The sequence below is a fragment of the Rana temporaria genome, chromosome 10 (genome assembly GCF_905171775.1).
Source record: "Rana temporaria chromosome 10, aRanTem1.1, whole genome shotgun sequence".
NCBI classification, from domain to species: domain Eukaryota; kingdom Metazoa; phylum Chordata; class Amphibia; order Anura; family Ranidae; genus Rana; species Rana temporaria.
Genome location: NC_053498.1, coordinates 51,973,733 through 51,991,521, shown reverse-complemented (window position 1 = coordinate 51,991,521; position 17,789 = coordinate 51,973,733). Strand labels below are relative to the sequence as shown.

General features: G+C 45.3%; 1 protein-coding gene across 4 annotated transcripts in view; it reads right to left on the bottom strand.

The window, feature by feature from the left end:
* The window catches only part of PPFIA3 (PTPRF interacting protein alpha 3), a 624,634-nt gene that overhangs the window by 244,069 nt on the left and 362,776 nt on the right, over positions 1-17,789 (bottom strand). For all 4 annotated transcript variants that reach the window (XM_040327613.1, XM_040327612.1, XM_040327615.1 and 1 more), the window contains one exon: positions 212-295. In XM_040327613.1, coding sequence (XP_040183547.1) covers positions 212-295 — 84 coding nt within the window. The remainder of the gene's footprint in view (positions 1-211; positions 296-17,789) is intronic.

Below are 17,789 nucleotides of genomic sequence, written 5' to 3'. Positions count from 1 at the left end.
CCAACAATTTACATTAAAAGTTTAAAAAAAATTAGGTTTTAGTTTTGTACATTTGCAAAAATTTGCAAATCTTTATTTTTGATGTGGCTAGAATTTTGCCGGTGACCATTAAAACCTACACGTCCAATGACTGAAACTGTCCCTATTAAAAATAGAGAATTGAAATAGAGAAATTAGAATTTCAACTGGTAACTCTTGCTTTGCTACCCACTCTTTGCAGTTCCTGGTTCTTTTCTTCCAGCTGTGCTTCCAGCTGGCGGAGCCTCTCTTCAAAATTTCCATGCCGCTCTTCAGCCTTTAAGAAACAGAAAGCTGGGAATTAATTAAACCTTAAAATTGCAAAGAATAATTTACACAAACACAAGTGTTAAAGACATCAAGAGCAGATTATGCATCACATACACCAGTAAACATTTACATACTCCTAAAGTTAATGTATAGTGCTTTTGTAAATATTTTTGTTGTTATTACGTTCAAAAGTAAAAACACTACTGTACATTTTTTTTTTTTTTTTTTTTTAATACAGGTAAGTATACAACCCGAAGTATACAACCCGAATTCCATAAAAGTTGTGACACTTTGTAAAATCTACATAAAAACAGAATGCAATGATTTGCAAACCTCCCATGTTTTATTCACAATAGAAAACATAAAAAGTTTAAACTGAGAAAATGTACCATTTTAAGAAAAAAAATAGGGTCGTTTTAAAATTGGTGGCAGCAACATGTCTCACAAAATTTGGAACAGGGCAATAAAAAGCTTGTAAAGTACAACCCAATTTCCCAAAAATGTTGCGACAGGGCCATGTTTACTGCAGTGTAGTATACCCTCTTTAACAACACTCCGTAAACATCTGGGAACCGAGTCCAGTCGCTGAAATATTGAAAGATTGCCTGAGATTACGCTGCTCTAAAACCTTTTAGCATTAATGGTGCCTTTCCAGATGTGCAAGCTGTTAATTCCATATGCACGAATGCAGGGGTCTCCAAACTTTCTAAACAAAGGGCCAGTTTATTATTCTTCAGTCTTTAGGAGGGGCCAGACTGTGGCCAGCGGGAGTGGAAATTTTCCTGACATCAGCAGGAGTGTGCATCACCACAATTGGTATTAAGGGAAGGAATAGTGCCCCATCACTGGTATTATTGGGAGGAATAGTGCCCCATTGTTCGTATCCGTGGAAGAAATGGCGCCCCATTGTTGGTAATGTCAGTTGGTAAAATAGTGCCATTGGGAGGAATAGTGCCCCAAAGGCTGGATAAAGGCAGGCAAAGTTTGGAGTCCACTGCACTAGTGCACCACCATACCATCAGAGATGCAGGCTTTTGAAATAAGCGCTGATAATAAGCCAGAAGGTCCGACTCCTCTTTAGTCTGATGGATACAGAGCCCATGGTTGCCCAAAAAAATGTTACATTTAGATTTGTCTGATCGCAGAACAGTTTTTCACTTTGCAACAGACCATTTCAAACATTCTTTGGCCCAGAAAAGACGTCAGTGTCTCTGGATCATGTTCAGATATGGCTTCTTCTTTGCATTGTAGAGACATAACTTATTATATTAAAAAATGGGAAGAGGTGTTGGAAACAGGTGAAACCGAGATAGATGTTGGGAAAATATTAAAGATGACGCATATCACATCAACCAACTGTGGTTTGATAGAAATGAACTTCAAATGCCTAGCACGCTGGTATATAACCCCGGACATAGCACACCATTATCAAAGGGAAACCTCTAAACTTTGTTGGAGGGGCTGTTTGGAACTGGGAACTATGTCACACTTATGGTGGACTTGTCCAAAAATAAAACATACTGGAACAAAGTGATATTAGTAATAGAGGAAATTACAGGAATTAAAATACCAGCAGAGTCGTGGGTATGCTTGTTTCACGGGACAAAAATGCCTATCAAACAGTATATGAGAACCTTACTTCCCCATTTGTTAAACGCAGCGAAAAGTTTGATTCCCAGACAGTGGAAGAATCCTCAGGCCTCGTACACACGACGGAACATGTCCGCTGAAACTGGTCCGGCGGACCAGTTTACGCGGACATGTTCGGTCGTGTGTACGGCCGACCGGACAATTTTCCGGCGGATCGGACAGGTTTCCAGCGGACAAATGTTTCTTAGCATGCTAAGAAACATGTCCGCTGGAAGCCTGTCCGTCGGACATGTTCGGTCGTCTGTACGACTCACCGGACATGTCCACTCGGCCGAAAGCCCTTGCATGCGTCAAAGTGATTCGACGCATGCGTGGAAGCATTGACCTTCCAGGGTCGCGCACGACAATGACGCGGCGACGGCGCGGCCACGTCACCGCGTATCCTGTCCACGCGGATTTCTGTTTGATGGTGTGTACAACCATCAGACAGAAATCTTCGAGCGGACATGTCCGATGAAAACGGTCCGCGGACCGTTTTCATCGGACATGTCCCCTCGTATGTACGAGGCCTCAGAGTCCTACGGTGAGGAACTGGCTATGCAAGATAAATTATATTTATTATACAGAACAGCTTAGGTTTATGGGGGAGGAAGGAGAAGGGGTTTTTAAACAGAAATGGCAAGATTGGGTAAAATATAAGAAGTCACAGAGATTTGCAGACAGGATGGTATAGAGCTGGAAGGGCAATAGGCAAAGGGAGACATGACACGAGATGGTGGGTCGGGGAGAAGAGGGGGGGGGGGCTGGGGCGGGGTTTTCTTAAAATTGGAAAATAAAGTATAATTGTATTTTTGTATATTTTTTTTGGAGCCAGAACAGGCTCTCTGTCCGCTTATTAAATTTTGTATGTACTTTATACTTAATAAAGAAATAGAAAAAAAATGTTCAGATATGGCTTCTTCTTTGCATTGTAGAGACATAACTTGCATTTTTGGATGGCACAGTGAACTGTGTTAACAGACAGTGATTTTTGGAAGTATTCCTGAGTGATGCAGTGATGTTCATCACAGAATCATTACTGTTTTTAATGCAGTGCAGTCTGAGGGCCTGAAGATCACAGGTGACCAATACTGCATTTAGGCCTTGTCTCTTGCGCACAGAGAAGTCTTTGCAATTTTACATTGAGGAACATTATTATGAAATGAGTCAAAACTTTTTATATGCAGTTTTTCACAGAGTGGTGAACCTCTAAACATCTTTACTTCTGAGACACTCTGACTCTCTAAGATGCCCAATCAAGTTACTGACCTGTTGCCAATTAACCTAATTAGTTCAAAAATGTTCTTCCAGCTCTTCCTTGTTAGTACCACTTACTTTGCCAACTTTTTGTTGCCTTGTCTTAAAAATGTTGAGACAAGTGGCTGCCATCAATTTCAAAATGACCTATTTTTTTCTTAAAAGGATACAATTTCCCAATTTAAACATTTGATATATTTTACATTTTCTATTGTAAATAAAATATGGGATCACGAGATTTGCAAATCATTGCATTCTGATTTTCCGTTTTCCATTTTTTCTGTAAGTGTGGTTGTAAAACATTGCAAACAAATATTCTGCATTCTCATTTTGTGTCAGCATATTAGATGCCAGGCTGCTTTTCACATGTTCCTTATGCTCTTCTCTTTTTCTTGCTGAAAAAAGTCTGTTTAAAGAGCTTAGTAGGTCATGCTGTAATTTACAAACACACGTGAATGAGTCAGAGAAGTGCCTTAACCCATTTTCTGTGTACAGACAGTGTAAAGGAAAGTTTTTAATTAGAGGGAGAGAGGGTCTGAAAGAAAATGCCTTCTGCTGTGCTCTCTCTTTATAAAGTGTATAGACCCTGTAAATCCTGTATCGTGGAACAACTTACATTCTTAAAATACTTTATACCAATCATAACAAAACAGAAATAAAGTAAAGAAAAAGTTCTATTTTTTGCATACGCCTGTACGCTATACTTATGTTTACACAGGCACCGGCGTATACCCGAGTATAGCCTTACACAGCCATTCAGGTCTATGGGAGACTGTATGCAGCATCTGGGCTTATGCTTGAATTATTTTGCACAGGCTCAGATGCTCATTTGCAAAAAGCCTAATATGAAACCTTATATGAAAAGGACACAACAAATTATTATACGACAACAACAACAACAAAAAAGAACAGCAGATATTCCCAGCACATCAAAAAGGTACTGAAAACATTTAAAATTACAAAGCTGTGGAAAGTTCAAAAGATCAGCCTAAAATTTAAAATGCTGGTACTAGCGGCAAGAAAAAGGTTACATTTTATGCTAATGGATAGAATAAAGCTGTGCTGTGATGACACTACCACATGGGAATGGGTAATGCTTCATCCACATAAGTATAGCTTAGGCAGTATAAAGGAGTACTGTTAAGAACAGTAGTAAAAGGGCTCAAGTACATCTGCACATACAGCAGCTGGCTTAACCACTTCAGCCCCGGACCATATTGCTGGTCAAAGACCAGGCCACTTTTTGCGATTCGGCACTGCGTTGCTTTAACTGACAATTGCGCGGTCGTGCGACGTGGCTCCCAAACAAAATTGGCGTCCTTTTTTCCCCACAAATAGAGATTTCTTTTGGTGGTATTTGATCACCTCTGCGGTTTTTAGTTTTTGCGCTATAGACAAAAATAGAGCGACAATTTTGAAAAAAAATAAAAGTTTTTTTTACTTTTTGCTATAATAAATATCCCCCCAAAATATACACATATATATATATATATATATATATATATATATATATATATATATATATATATAAAACTGTTTCCCTCAGTTTAGGCTGATACGTATTCTTCTACATATTTTTCGTAAAAAAAATCGCAATAAGCATTTATTGATTGGTTTGCGCAAAAGTTATAGCATTTACAAAATATGGGATAGTTTTATGTCATTTTTATTAATTTTTTTTTTTTACTAGTAATGGCAGGGATCAGCGATTTTTATCAGTACTGCGACATTATGGCGGACACTTGACACATTTTTGGGACCATTGGCATTTTTATAGCGATCAGTGCTATAAAAATGCCTTGATTACTATAAAAATGCCACTGGCAGGGAAGGGGTTAACACTAGGGGGCGAGGAAGGGGTTAAGTATGTTCCCTGGGTGTGTTCTAACTGAAGGGGGGGTGGACTGACTAGGGGAAATGACAGGCATTTCTCCCCCTGACAGGACCGGCTGGTCGGCAAGCAGTTAACAGACCAAAGCTTTCATATCTCCTGGATCCCAGAGATAAATCTGTAAACCCCATAATCTCATCCTATAATGGCTTTACCATATGGATACAGTTAAACCCTTAACCCAGAATCTCTGAGGTCTTCTCTGGGCCAAAGCTCATTTAAAATGGTCTGTTGCAAAGTGAAAAACTGCTTTGTGGTCTATTCTTTGTCCATATGGATTGGTCAGTTTGCACAAACTTTGTAAAGAGGAAAGATATATCCAGGTTTTAGAGCCCATCCAATGTCTTTTTCAGGGAAGGTCTAATGTACAGTATCTCAGCAGGACAATGCTAAACTGCATCTATGACAACAGCATGGCTTTCTAGTAGAGGAGTCTGAGAGCTTAATTAGCCTGCCTGCAGTACAGACCTTTCACCGATTGAAAATATTTGGCACATAGTGAAATTAAAAATGCGACAAAAAAGACCCAGGGCAGTTGAGCAGTTACATTCCTATCTCGGGTAAAAATGGGACAACATTTCTCTCCCAAAACTCCCGCCAGGGCCGAAACTAGGGGGAGGAGTACCACCAGTCTCTGCTAGAGATGTAGCAATGATCAATGTAGCAGTGTGATGATGAGGAGTTTGGGAGCGGGGGGACATTGTAGCTGCAGTATGTTCTTCTTTCACTGACATCCAGTGCAGATCATAGAACATGCACTGGGCTGTGAGCCATGACCCCAGCCTGCAACACTTTGCCTTGCAACACCAGCCCCGCCCCTTCAAGAATATCTCTCTGCGAACCCCGGGGTGGCATTGCCATTAGCCACTGTGGAGTCACGTGGGCAACGAGAAGGGAAGTTTGCCTGGTTACCTTGCTTCATCAGTGTCCTGGCGGCGTGAGGAGGATGAGAGCACCACATAGCAGGAGCACTAGAGGACAAGGATGGTTCCCAAGAGAAGAGTCTGTGTTAGGTGCTGTAGGCTGAATCAAGAGAGGAGGCGGATAGCAAAAGTAATACCGCGTACACACGATCGGTTCGTCTGATGAAAACGGCCTGATGGATCGTGTGTGGGCCCCATTGTTTTTTTTCCCCATCGGTAAAAAAACTTAGAACCGGTTTTAAAATTATCTGATGGTTAAAAAAACGATAGAAAAAAACGATCGTCTGTGGGCAAGTCCATCGGTTAAAAATCCACGCATGCTCATAATCAAGTCGACGCATGCTCGGAAGCATTGAACTTCATTTTTCTCAGCACGTCGTAGTGTTTTACGTCACCGCGTTCTGACACAAACTGATTTTTAACTGATGGTGTGTAGGCAAGACTGATGAAAGTCAGCTTTATCGGATATCTGATGAAAAAATCCATCGGTCCGTTTTCATCGGATGAACCGATCGTGTGTACGTGGCATAAGTGCCACTCACTCAAATCTCAACAACTTTTCACTTCATGTTTCAGTCCAGTGTTCCTCAACCTGCACTTGATGTCTGTAAAAGGACATGGCTCCAATGTTGTTGCACCTGCCTGCCTATAAAGCACCATAGCAACCTATGCTTTAATACTGATGCTATCCACTGCCCTACTGACACTGTCCGCTGCCCTACTGACACCGTCCGCTGCCTTACTGGCACCAGCCACTGCCCTATTGACACAGTCCACTGCCCTACTGACACAGTCCACTGCCCAACTGACACAGTCCATTGCCCTACTGACACCAGCCACTGCCCTACTGACACCAGCCACTGCCCTACTGACACCAGCCACTGCCCTTACTGACACCATTCACTGCCCTACTGACACCAGCTACTGTGCTACTGACCCAGTCTACTGCCCTATTGACATCAGCCACTGCCCTTCTTACATAGACCACTGCCCTACTGACGTCAGCCACTGTCCTAGTAACACAGGCCACTTCCCTACTGACATAGGCCACTGCCCTACTGACACAGGCCACTGCCCTACTGACACAGGCCACTGCCCTACTGACACAGGCCACTGCCCTACTGACACAGGCCACTGCCCTACTGACACAGGCCACTGCCCTACTGACACAGGTCACTGCCCTACTAACACCGGCCACTGTCCTATTGACACCGGCCACTGCTCTAGTGACTGACACCGTCCGCTGCTCTACTCAAACCGTGGGCCAGGGGGGTGCGCAAAACTGAGTCTTTGCCCCGGTGAGGGAATGTCTATCTTCGCCCCTGACTCCAGCATCTGGTCTTCTCAGTTCCCAGATGTTTACAGAGTGTTTTAAAAAGAAGAGAGGATGCTACACCGCGGTAAACTTTGTCCTGTCCCAACTTTTTTGAGACATGTTGCTCCCATCAATTTCAAAATACACTTATTTTTTTATTTTTTTCAAATAGTTTTTATTGAGGTTTTCAAAGTACAGTATAGCAAGTACAATAACAAAGTGTAAAATATGCCAAAAAAAAATGACAGCGTACCTATGATGAACATTAGGCAAGTACTATGAGTGTGCTAAGGTGCACCTGATTTGATTCGGTATATCCATAGTACCATAGTAACATCGGAAAGAACAAAAACCATACCAAGAGGGAGGGTCATGGTGTTAACACAGTGTTCGTAACTTCAAGAGCATAACACAGAGGGAGGGGAGGCAGGGGAAATAGGGAGCGGGTGAAGTCATGTCAAGGGGAGCGGGGAGGAAGGGGGGGAGGGGGGGGAGGGGGGGAGAGCACCAGTAAGGATTGCAACATAGATCAAAAGTGTATTATTTGGCGTACGTGTTTGTGTACCAAGTAGTCCAAGGTTTCCAGAGGGCGAGCAATTTAGAGTAAGTGGGTTTCCCCCGAGCTAAGACTGTTTCATATGTGTAGTGGGTCTGTACTAGGTTAATGACTTTCGTGAGTGTGGGGGTATCTTTTGTTTTCCATTTCCTAGCAATCAGTAGTTTCGTCGCTAAGAAAACATGTGTGGTCTCTAGTCGATGGGTCGGTGGTAGGTCTTCGATAGTTAGGTTGAGAACGGCTAGGTGGGAAGATAGAAGTATGGGGGAACGAAAGATGTCCCGCAAGGTCGTCTCAACTGCCGACCAAAGTTGTCGTACGAGTGGACATGTCCAAAAGATGTGTAAGAGTGTACTGGGCAGGCCACAGTCTCTCCAACACATGTCAGAGGCATGTGTATAACATTTGGCTATCTTGTGGGGAGTCATGTACCATCTCATTAGTATTTTTTGGGTTAGCTCCCACAGGGAGGTACAAGAGGTGTATTTATAAACAGACTTAATTGCCGTTTGCCACTGCTCATCAGTAAAGAGAGTCTGGACATCAGTTTCCCAATCGTCCAGGGGTTTAGTTTTATGGAATAAGGTCTTGTCTTGGAAAGTGGAGTATATTATGGAGGTACCCCTAGGTTTACTAACATCATTTAGGAAGTAGTTCCAGATGTGAATTGGTAAAGAGCCTTCTAGAGAAGGGTTTGCCGCTAGGCACTTTTGTATTCTATAGTATGTGAAATAATCCCTGGTTGGAGCGAGGAACTGTTGTTGTAGTTGTAGAAAAGAAGTAGTAGACACAAGGGAGCGTAAGTCAGATGTGGAGTGTACTCGGTCTGCAAGCCAAGTCGGGATGGTCAGGTCGGGTGATAGCAGTTCCAATGTTTCTAGCGGGACCGGTATTGGCTTGGTCAGACGGTTCGTCCATTGGGTGTTGTGAAGGATTTTCCATGCCTTAACAGAGGCTTGGACGGTAGGAGAATAGAGTGTCAATGGTGCATTTTTTGTGGTCATGCTAAACAGCCATCTGGCTAGGTTAGGTCCCGGTGTCGCGGTGTTTTCTATGTCTCCCCATAGTGTAGATGGCGAAGAGGAGAACCAGTCCCTCATTTGGGAGAGGGTCGAGGCTAAATAGTAGTCCCTGATGTCTACGTGGCCCATCCCGCCCACTGACCTGTGTTTAATGAGTTTAGAGTGGCCACATCTGGATTTTTTCCCTTGCCATACAAATTGTGTTAAAATGGACTGTAGAGATTTGAGATAGGAGCGTGAAAGAGGCACGGGCAACGTGCGGAAGATGTATAACAGCCTGGGGAGTAGCATCATTTTGAATGCCGCGAGGCGGCCCGCCCATGAGAATTCGTGTTTAGAGAGGTTGTTAGTTTCTTTGATCAGTATTTGCTTAATGCTAGTGTAGTTATGCTTTGAGGTATCTTTTAGCGACTTATATAGTGTTACACCCAGGTATGTTATGCCATCGTCTGCCCAGGAGTAAGGATAAGTGTTTCTGAGTATGTTACTAGTAATTGCGTCCAAGCCCAGGTCTAGAATATGAGATTTTTGTTCATTCACCTTGTAATACGAAATAGCACTAAATTTCTGTAGCAGCAGTTGTACCGAAGCCAGGGAGGATATTGGATCTGTGATCATTAGTATCACGTCGTCCGCGAATAAATTAATTTTGTGGTCTTTGATGCCGAAGCGGAAGCCCGCTATACCGGGGTGAGACCTGACATGTTCCGCGAGCGGTTCCATGACCAGGTTGAATATGAGCGGGGACAAAGGGCAGCCTTGGCGGATGCCATTGGTTATGGAGAATGGTCGTGACAGCATTTCCGTGGTATATACTTGTGCCGAGGGGGAGGAGTATAGCGCCAATATGGCCGACAGTATGTGGCCCTGGAAACCGAATTTAATAAGAGTCGCTTTCATATAGTCCCAATGGACTCTGTCGAACGCCTTCTCTGCATCCAGAGAAAGGAGCAGAGAAGGCGTTTGGGTGGATCCAGCACTATGTATGATGTTGAGAATCCTGCGGGTAGCGTCATATGTTTGCCTCCCCTTCGTGAAGCCCGACTGGTCTTTGTGAATGAGCAGGGGCATCAAGTTAATCAGCCGGTTGGCTATGAGTTTGGCATAAATCTTGGTATCTATATTGAGCAAGGATATAGGGCGAAAGTTCTGCGCGTGGGTGGGTTCCTTGCCTGGCTTCGGCAGTGTAATAATCAAGGCGGACAGCATTTCAGGAGGGAGAGAGGAGGACGAGGCAGCGTCATTGCAGACATTCGAGAGGAAGGGCGCTAGTGTTTGTCCAAAGAGTTTGTAGTACTCACTAGTGAGTCCATCTGGGCCCGGGGACTTGTTAGAGGGCAATTTCGAAATGATTTCCAGAATCTCTGGAGGAGTAAACGGGGTGTTCAACGTCAAGAGCTGGTCGCCGGACAGTCTGGGAAGGTTAATGTGCTCTAGAAATGCTGAAATGTCTTGGGGGGAGGGCTGCGGAACAGAGGAGTCGTCTTTCAGGTTATAGAGGGTATTATAATAATGGCGGAAAGCTTCGGCGATGGCCGAGGGGTCTACTAGTTTTTGTTTGGAGGCAGGGTGATATATATGGGCGATTTTGGTTTTGGCATAATGCCCTTTGATCCTGGCAGCCATGGCTTTACCGGCTTTGTTGCCCGTGGAGTAATGTTTAGCCCCAAAACGTGTGTGGGCTTTCTCGTAGGAGTCTAAAAGATGGGACCTCAGCTCCTGTCTAAGAAGACCTAATTTATGCTTAAGGGCCCTGTCAGGAGGAGTTTGGTTTAGGTTTTCTAGTGATTTGATTTCTGCCGTCAGGGAGTCTAGACGTTGTGTTCTCCTCCTCCTCTCTCTAGCCCCAATCTGGATGAGAATCCCTCGTACGAATGCCTTATGGGCATTCCATAAAACAGAGTTATCGCCAACAGAACCAGTATTTAATTCAAAAAATTCCTCTAAACTTGCCCTGATATAATCTGAATAAAGCGGAGAGTTCATGAGAGCTGAATTAGCCCTCCAAATTCTTGTAGCAGAGGCAGATGGAGAGTCACTTGTAGTTAGGGTAATAGGTGCGTGGTCTGACCACGTGATGGTACCTATCTCAGATGCTGAGGCAGTGGGCAGGGTCCACTTGTCAACCAAAAAGTAGTCAATTCGAGTGTAGGAGTTATGGCAAGGAGAGAAAAAGGAATAGTCTCTTTCGGTGGTGTGGTGGCAACGCCATACATCGTACAGGTCATGTGAGCGTATGAAAGCGCCCATAGGCGATGCTGTTCTGTTGATCCTGGAAGAGGCATCGATTGAATTGTCTGGTACAATGTTGAAGTCACCGCAGATGACCAGGCGGCCTTGTTTAAAGCGGTCTATTTTTTTCATCAGTTTGGTCAAGAAGTGGATTTGGCCTTTGTTTGGTGCGTACACCGACACAATGGTGTGTCTGACACCATTCAGAGAGCTGTCCAGTGCTAAGAATCTGCCATTGGGATCAGTGAGAGTATTGTGAATGACTAGAGATACCGTGGTCTTGAAGGCCATCAGTATGCCATTTTTTTTGTCAGGTCCCGAGGCTTTGAGTATGGTAGGAAAGTTCTTGTTCGTGCATTTGGGTTCTGCAGTGAGTTGAAAATGCGTTTCTTGTACACAGAGGATATCACAGTTGGAGTCTTGGGCTGTTTTCCATAGAGATGCCCTTTTGGCCGGGTGGTTCAGGCCCTTTACATTTAGTGACAGGAATTTCGGCATCGTGGAAACAAAAAGGTGCGGTGCGTAAATGGAAGAGGTAGTACTCACAGTTTGTGTGGCTCTGGATCAGGGCCTGGTAGGATCTCGCAAGTCCTGAGGTTCTGGAGGGTTACGAAGGTAGGTTCTTCAGTGGAGGCTGTGTAGTGGTAGAGAGGTGCTCTCCGGAACAGGATAGGTGGAGGTGAGAAGAGGACAACAGTTATTGCAATAGAACGGATATGCAATGGGATCAGGTAAGGAAATGAGGGGAAGGAGCAATAAACACAAACAAGGATCAGTGGTATACCAGCAGAACCACTGAGCGTAGCTGGAGGGTAAAAGTTTGTAAACTAGCTGCAACGAGCAGGCACCGGACCGGAGTGCTTAGTGAAAGTAAAGACAGAGCAGCACTGAAACATGGTCATTTGATCCCATCGGAGTGAGGGCCTTTCATGGGAGGCAGCTGTTTCCCTGCAGTGGGTGTGTGGGGTAATGGCACCCCCTCCGGGATGATCTTCCATTTTGTAAGCAAGCGTATTCCTTCCTCAACTGTGTGTATGGCATGTTTCACTCCATTTTTGGTCACTAGGAGTTTGGTCGGGAACCCCCATTGGTAGGGCATTTTATGATTGGTGAGCGGCTTGGTGATGGTTTGCAGCTGCCGGCGTTGTTGCCTAGTGTATTGGGAAATGTCCGCATAGAGTTGCAGCTTGGAGTATGGTGGTGGTAGGTGATCCAGGCGTCTGTTTTTGGACAGGAGCATGTCCTTGGTGTGGAAAAAATGTATTTTCATTAGCGTGTCGCGGGGACCTCTGCCTGTAGGTGGGGGGGTTTTGGCAGGCGGTGTATGCGGTCTATTATTGTTTCCACAGGAGGAAGATCAGGCAATAAGGTGGAAATCATTTCTCTAGCATATGCATTGAGATCCGCTGGGATGATCGATTCGGGTATACCGCGAATCTTGACGTTATTACGTCTCGACCTGTCCTCGAGGTCCGCCATTTTGGCCCGTACCCACTGTTGTTCATCTCTAACATGGTCGTGGGCGTACACTAGGTCATTTACTGTGTCTGTCATGGCGCTCATCTGGCTTTCAATGCCCCATCCTGTTCCCTATGTATCCCACCTCCAGCTTAAAGGCAGCAAACATAGAGGAAATGTCACTGTGTAGTGAGCTATGCAGTGAGGTGAGCATCTCTTTCAGCTGTGTGTCCACGACAGGCTGGCCTGACGTGGGGAAGGCTGCAATAGGGGATGGTGCGGGAGGTAGTGAGGGGAGAGCGTCCTGAGCAGGCCTTACCTCAGAGGCCTGTATGCCTGAGTCGAGCCGCATCCGCGCCTTCGCCGGGCTGTTGGAGGTGGACGGAGGTCCAAGAGCAGTGGAGGGATCCGGGGATGGTATTTGCGGCTGGGTGAACAAGTCCTCCTCATCAGGCAGGTCAGTGTATGCTCGATCACCGCACGGGGAGCGGTCGCGGGCGCCATCTTGGATATGGCCTCCGGGCGCTGAGGAGAAGAAGTCGGTCAGTTTCCGAGGGGCCCGATACTTCTTTCGCTTGCGGGAGGTTCCGGTCTGGTTCCCCACTGTGTGGGGGTCTTGGTGTTGCATTTCTGTGCTCGGGACAGTGCCGTTAGCGGGTCAAATCTCCGGTCCGTGCGGGAGCTGAGGAATCAGCCGTCCATTCAGCTCGATGGCTAGCCACGCCCTTATTTTTTTATTTAAATGCTACATTTATTCAGTTTAAACTTTTGATCAGTTTTCTATTTATTCTATTGTGAATAAAAATAGGATTTTTAAGTCATACTTACCTGTAAAATCATTTTCTTTGAGTACATCATGGGAAACAGAGTCGGGCTAATATTCATTACCTGCTGGGTTATACTTCATCATCAGGTTAGACAGGAAGTGATCCCCTATATAACCTCTCCCATACAGGAAGCACATTAATTTTGTAGCAAGCACTGAATCCTTAAAAAAGGGGGATGGATCTCTGTGGCCGAATCCTTTAAAGGCATCAACGGCAAAACACAGCGCTCGAGGAATATCTGTCTTACATTCAGGCAGATCATCCTCCTGGTTAGGCCTGTCAGGCCGTCTTATCTGATCCTTTAACCACTTCCATACCAGGTACTTACGCAGCTTCCCGCCCAAGCCAATTTTCAGCTTTCAGCACTGTCGCACTTTGAATGGCAATTGCGCGGTCATGCTACACTGTACCCAAACAAAATTGGCGTCCTTTTTTCCCCACAAATAGAGCTTTCTTTTGGTGGTATTTGATCACCTCTGCGATTTTTCTTTTTGCGCAACAACTAAAAAAAGGCTGAAAATTTGGAAAAAAAATGACGTTTTTATTTTTTTCTGTTAATTTTTTTGTAAATAAGTTTTCTCTTTCAATTACGGGCACTGATATGGCGGCACTAATGGGCACCGATGAGATGGCACTGATGGACATCGATGAGGTAGTACTGACGGGCACAGATGAGGTGGCACTGATTGGCGGTGCTGGTATGCGACACTGATGGGCACACATAGGCGGCACTGATGGGCACACATAGGCGGCACTGATGGGCACACATAGGCGGCACTGATGGGCACACATAGGCGGCACTGATGGGCACTCATAGGCGGCACAGATGGGCACTCATAGGCGGCACAGATGGGCACTCATGGGCGGCACTGATGGATACTTATGGGTGGCACAGATGGGCACTGCTAGGTGGGCACTGGGCATGGATGGGCACTGTGGGGTGGCACTGATGGACACTGGGGTGGCGCTGATGGACACTGGGGTGGCGCTGATGGACACTGGGGTGGCAGCACTGATTGTTGCCAGTCAGTGCCCATTTGTGGGCACTGACTGGCATCTTTTTTCTTTATGTTTTTTTTTTTTATTTATTTTTTAGACTTTTTATTTTTTTTCTGGTGTTTTTTTTTTTTTTGCCCACCCTGGTGCTCCAGGGTGGGCATCCCTGGTGGTCCAGTGTGGCGATCCGAGGGGGGGCTGCGCTGATAAACAATCAGCGCGAACCCCCCCTGTCAGGAGAGCCGCCGATCGGCTATCCTCTACTCGCGTCTGTCAGACGCGAGTGAGGAAGAGCCATCGGCGGCTCTTCCTGTTTACATCGTGATCAGCCGTGGTTGGACACGGCTGATCACGTGGTAAAGAGTCTCCGCCGGAGGCTCTTTACCGAGATCGGAGATGCAGGGTGTCAGACTGACACCCCGCATCACCGATCGCCGCGATGCGCGCCCCCACGGGCGCGCGCGGCATGAAATCCTGCAGGACGTTCTAGAACGTCCTGTCAGGATTTCATAACCACTTCCCGGACGTAAATCGGCCATAGGCAGGGCGGGAAGTGGTTAAGGACTGGCAGATACCAATTGCTGCAACAACTGGCTGAATAGCTGAACTGGCCAGAGAAAAGGAGGCTTTTAATAACGGACAAGTTAAGTTCTTGTTTAAGGAAGAGACTGCTGCATCTATGGCTGGCATGCTCCATTTCTTAGTGAACTTTTCATCCATGGGAAATAAAAGGGAAAACCTCTTAGGAGGAACAAAAATCTTTTCAGGATGTTCCCAATCAGCATACACTGCCTGTTCCAACAGGGGGTGAAAGGGGAAAGCCTGTGTGGCCTGAAGAGGCCACAGGGATTCCAAAGAGCACCAGGGTCAGTCACCCCTGCAAGAGGCAACTTAAAGGCAGAATAAACCATTTTGGTAAGAGTCAGGATCAAAAGCCTCTGTGATTGAGAAGCAGATACCAACTGGATATCTATTAGTCCAGATTGTTCGGAAGCAGACTCATCTGCAAGGCCATCAACTGATTCCTGAGCTTTCAGCTCTTCTCAATCCTCAATCCATTCCTGATCCAGACTAGGACGCTCCGGGAAGGGGGATCTGTCATGCTTCTTGCAACCCTGCGGGATGGAGGCAATCATGCCAGAAATCCTGTGCTCTAACCCAGCTAGGGCTGAGGACAGTTTATCCTTGGTGATAAAGGGTGAAGCAGCAGCATTGACTGTAGGCACAATACCAGATAGGCGCAGCGGCTCAGATTGCTCGGAAGCCTCTGGTCTTTCAGTGGATACAACACTAGGGATACGATTAGGTTCATCAGGAACTACTGATGACATAGGTGCATCCTTCCCTGTAGTGTTGGTCCCGCTCCTCTTTTTTTAAGATGTTTACTAGCCACAAAAAGAGTACCTGGGTGTAGATTTAACACACCTCAGAAGGGAGATCCTTTAATAGGGCTCACCAAGCCCCTATGCAACAATCATGCCAAGAACCTTTAGCCTGTCACGCAACACCTGGTGACTCATGTGACCCGGGTAAGGAGAAATTAGTCGCTGAAAATGCCTGGTTCAGAGCCTGCTCTGTGTCCCACAGCTGCTTTCTGGAAGCACCTAAATAAGTTATGTGTGCGCAGGAACGTTTGTGCGCACGCACGTGTGTGGTCCCGGACTGGCGTGACGTATTTGTGTACGACGCAAATCTTTGTGCACCATGGCCGCCAAACAAACTGCGAGTGCACATGTGTCACAAATAATCGTGCGCCATAATACAGGTAAAAAACAGCCAGACACAGGCAAAAAAGGGTACACTTTGCAAACACCCACAGCTAGCCCAAAACTCTCCCGTATGGTCACCACACACAGGTGTCCAGCTTTTAGCTAGCTTGACTGATTGTTACAATCACTTGGACACCCCACATAATAAATGAAGGGGTTTCACTTACCCGCCACTTAGAAACTAAGAGCCCAATCTTCACCCTTCACGGCGGATACCTGTCACTTGGAGCTTCAAGGACTGGGTATACTTTTCATGTTTAGGGTCCAGCGCCGGAGGCCACATTACAGGCAAAACCTTGCAGGATTTTGAGTCTTCTTTCCGAGGCTCAGGTACCATTTATCTAAGCATAAAAGACTGTGTCAAATGGATCCGATCGGTCAATCCCTTGATTCATTTTTGGAACCGTTTGTGGGAATAGAGACCTGGAGCTCAGAGAGCACAACACACCATGCCATCCACCTTGCAGACACCGGTAAAAAAATGATGTGCTTCCTGTATGGGAGGGGTTATATAGGGGATCACTACCTGTCTAACGACCTTTGGTCTACCAGTGTTCATTCACCTGATGATGACGTATAACCCAGCAGGTAATACATATTAGCCTGACTCTGTGTCCCATGATGTATGGAAAATAATATGGGTTTATGAGATTTATAAATTATTGCATTCTGTTTTTATGTAGATTTTACACAGCTTCCCAACTTTTTTAAATTGGGGTTGTAGTTACTTTAAGGAGGCTCTAGAAACCCCAACTTTATTGCTGGTAAAATGCTCTTTGGTGAAGTCTTGTAGCCTACACAATAGCCCCAATCTATGTAGGCAATCTAATGAGAATTTTAAAAATGTATTCTACCCGATCATAGGCCACTCTGGGATAATGTCAAATATTCCCTTGACCTCTTACTTTTCCATGACTTTCCCTTGACCTCCATTTTAGGGAATTATATTTTTCATCTTAAACTGAATATCCCAAACAACTTAAAATGGTGGCTAAAAGAAAAGCTTCAAATATTTATTAAACAATCCCTGTGCTAATTATGTACAATATTTTGTATCTGTGATAAATATATATATATATATATCTGCTACCACTACGTTCAGTGCAAACACCACACCATTAATGAATAAAACTCAAATTATAAAAGTGAAGTGTTCTAAGGTAGAATATATATAATGGCCCAGATTCTCGTAGCACTTACGCCGACGTATCTACAGATACGCCACGTAAGTGTAAATATGCGCCGTCGTTTCTATGCACCGTGCCCATAGAACTATCCTACGCCGGCGTATCTTAGGGGAAATATTTACGCTGGCCTCCTCATTGCAAATATGCAAATGAGTGAGATACGCCGATTCACAAATTTACTTGAGCCCGGCGCATTCATATAAGCGGTTTACGTAAGTCGTACGTCCGGCGTAAAGTTAAGCCTTATGTAAGTCATGTACCGTCGTATTTTACATTGTTTACGTAGTAGTATGTGAATAGGGCTGGGCGTAGGTTACGTTCACGTCATAGGCATTGAGCTGTCGTATCTTAGGGAGTATATTCGACGTGATTCTGAGCATGCGCACTGGGATACGTCCACGGGACGGCGCATGCGTCGTTCGTTCGGCCCATCATTTGC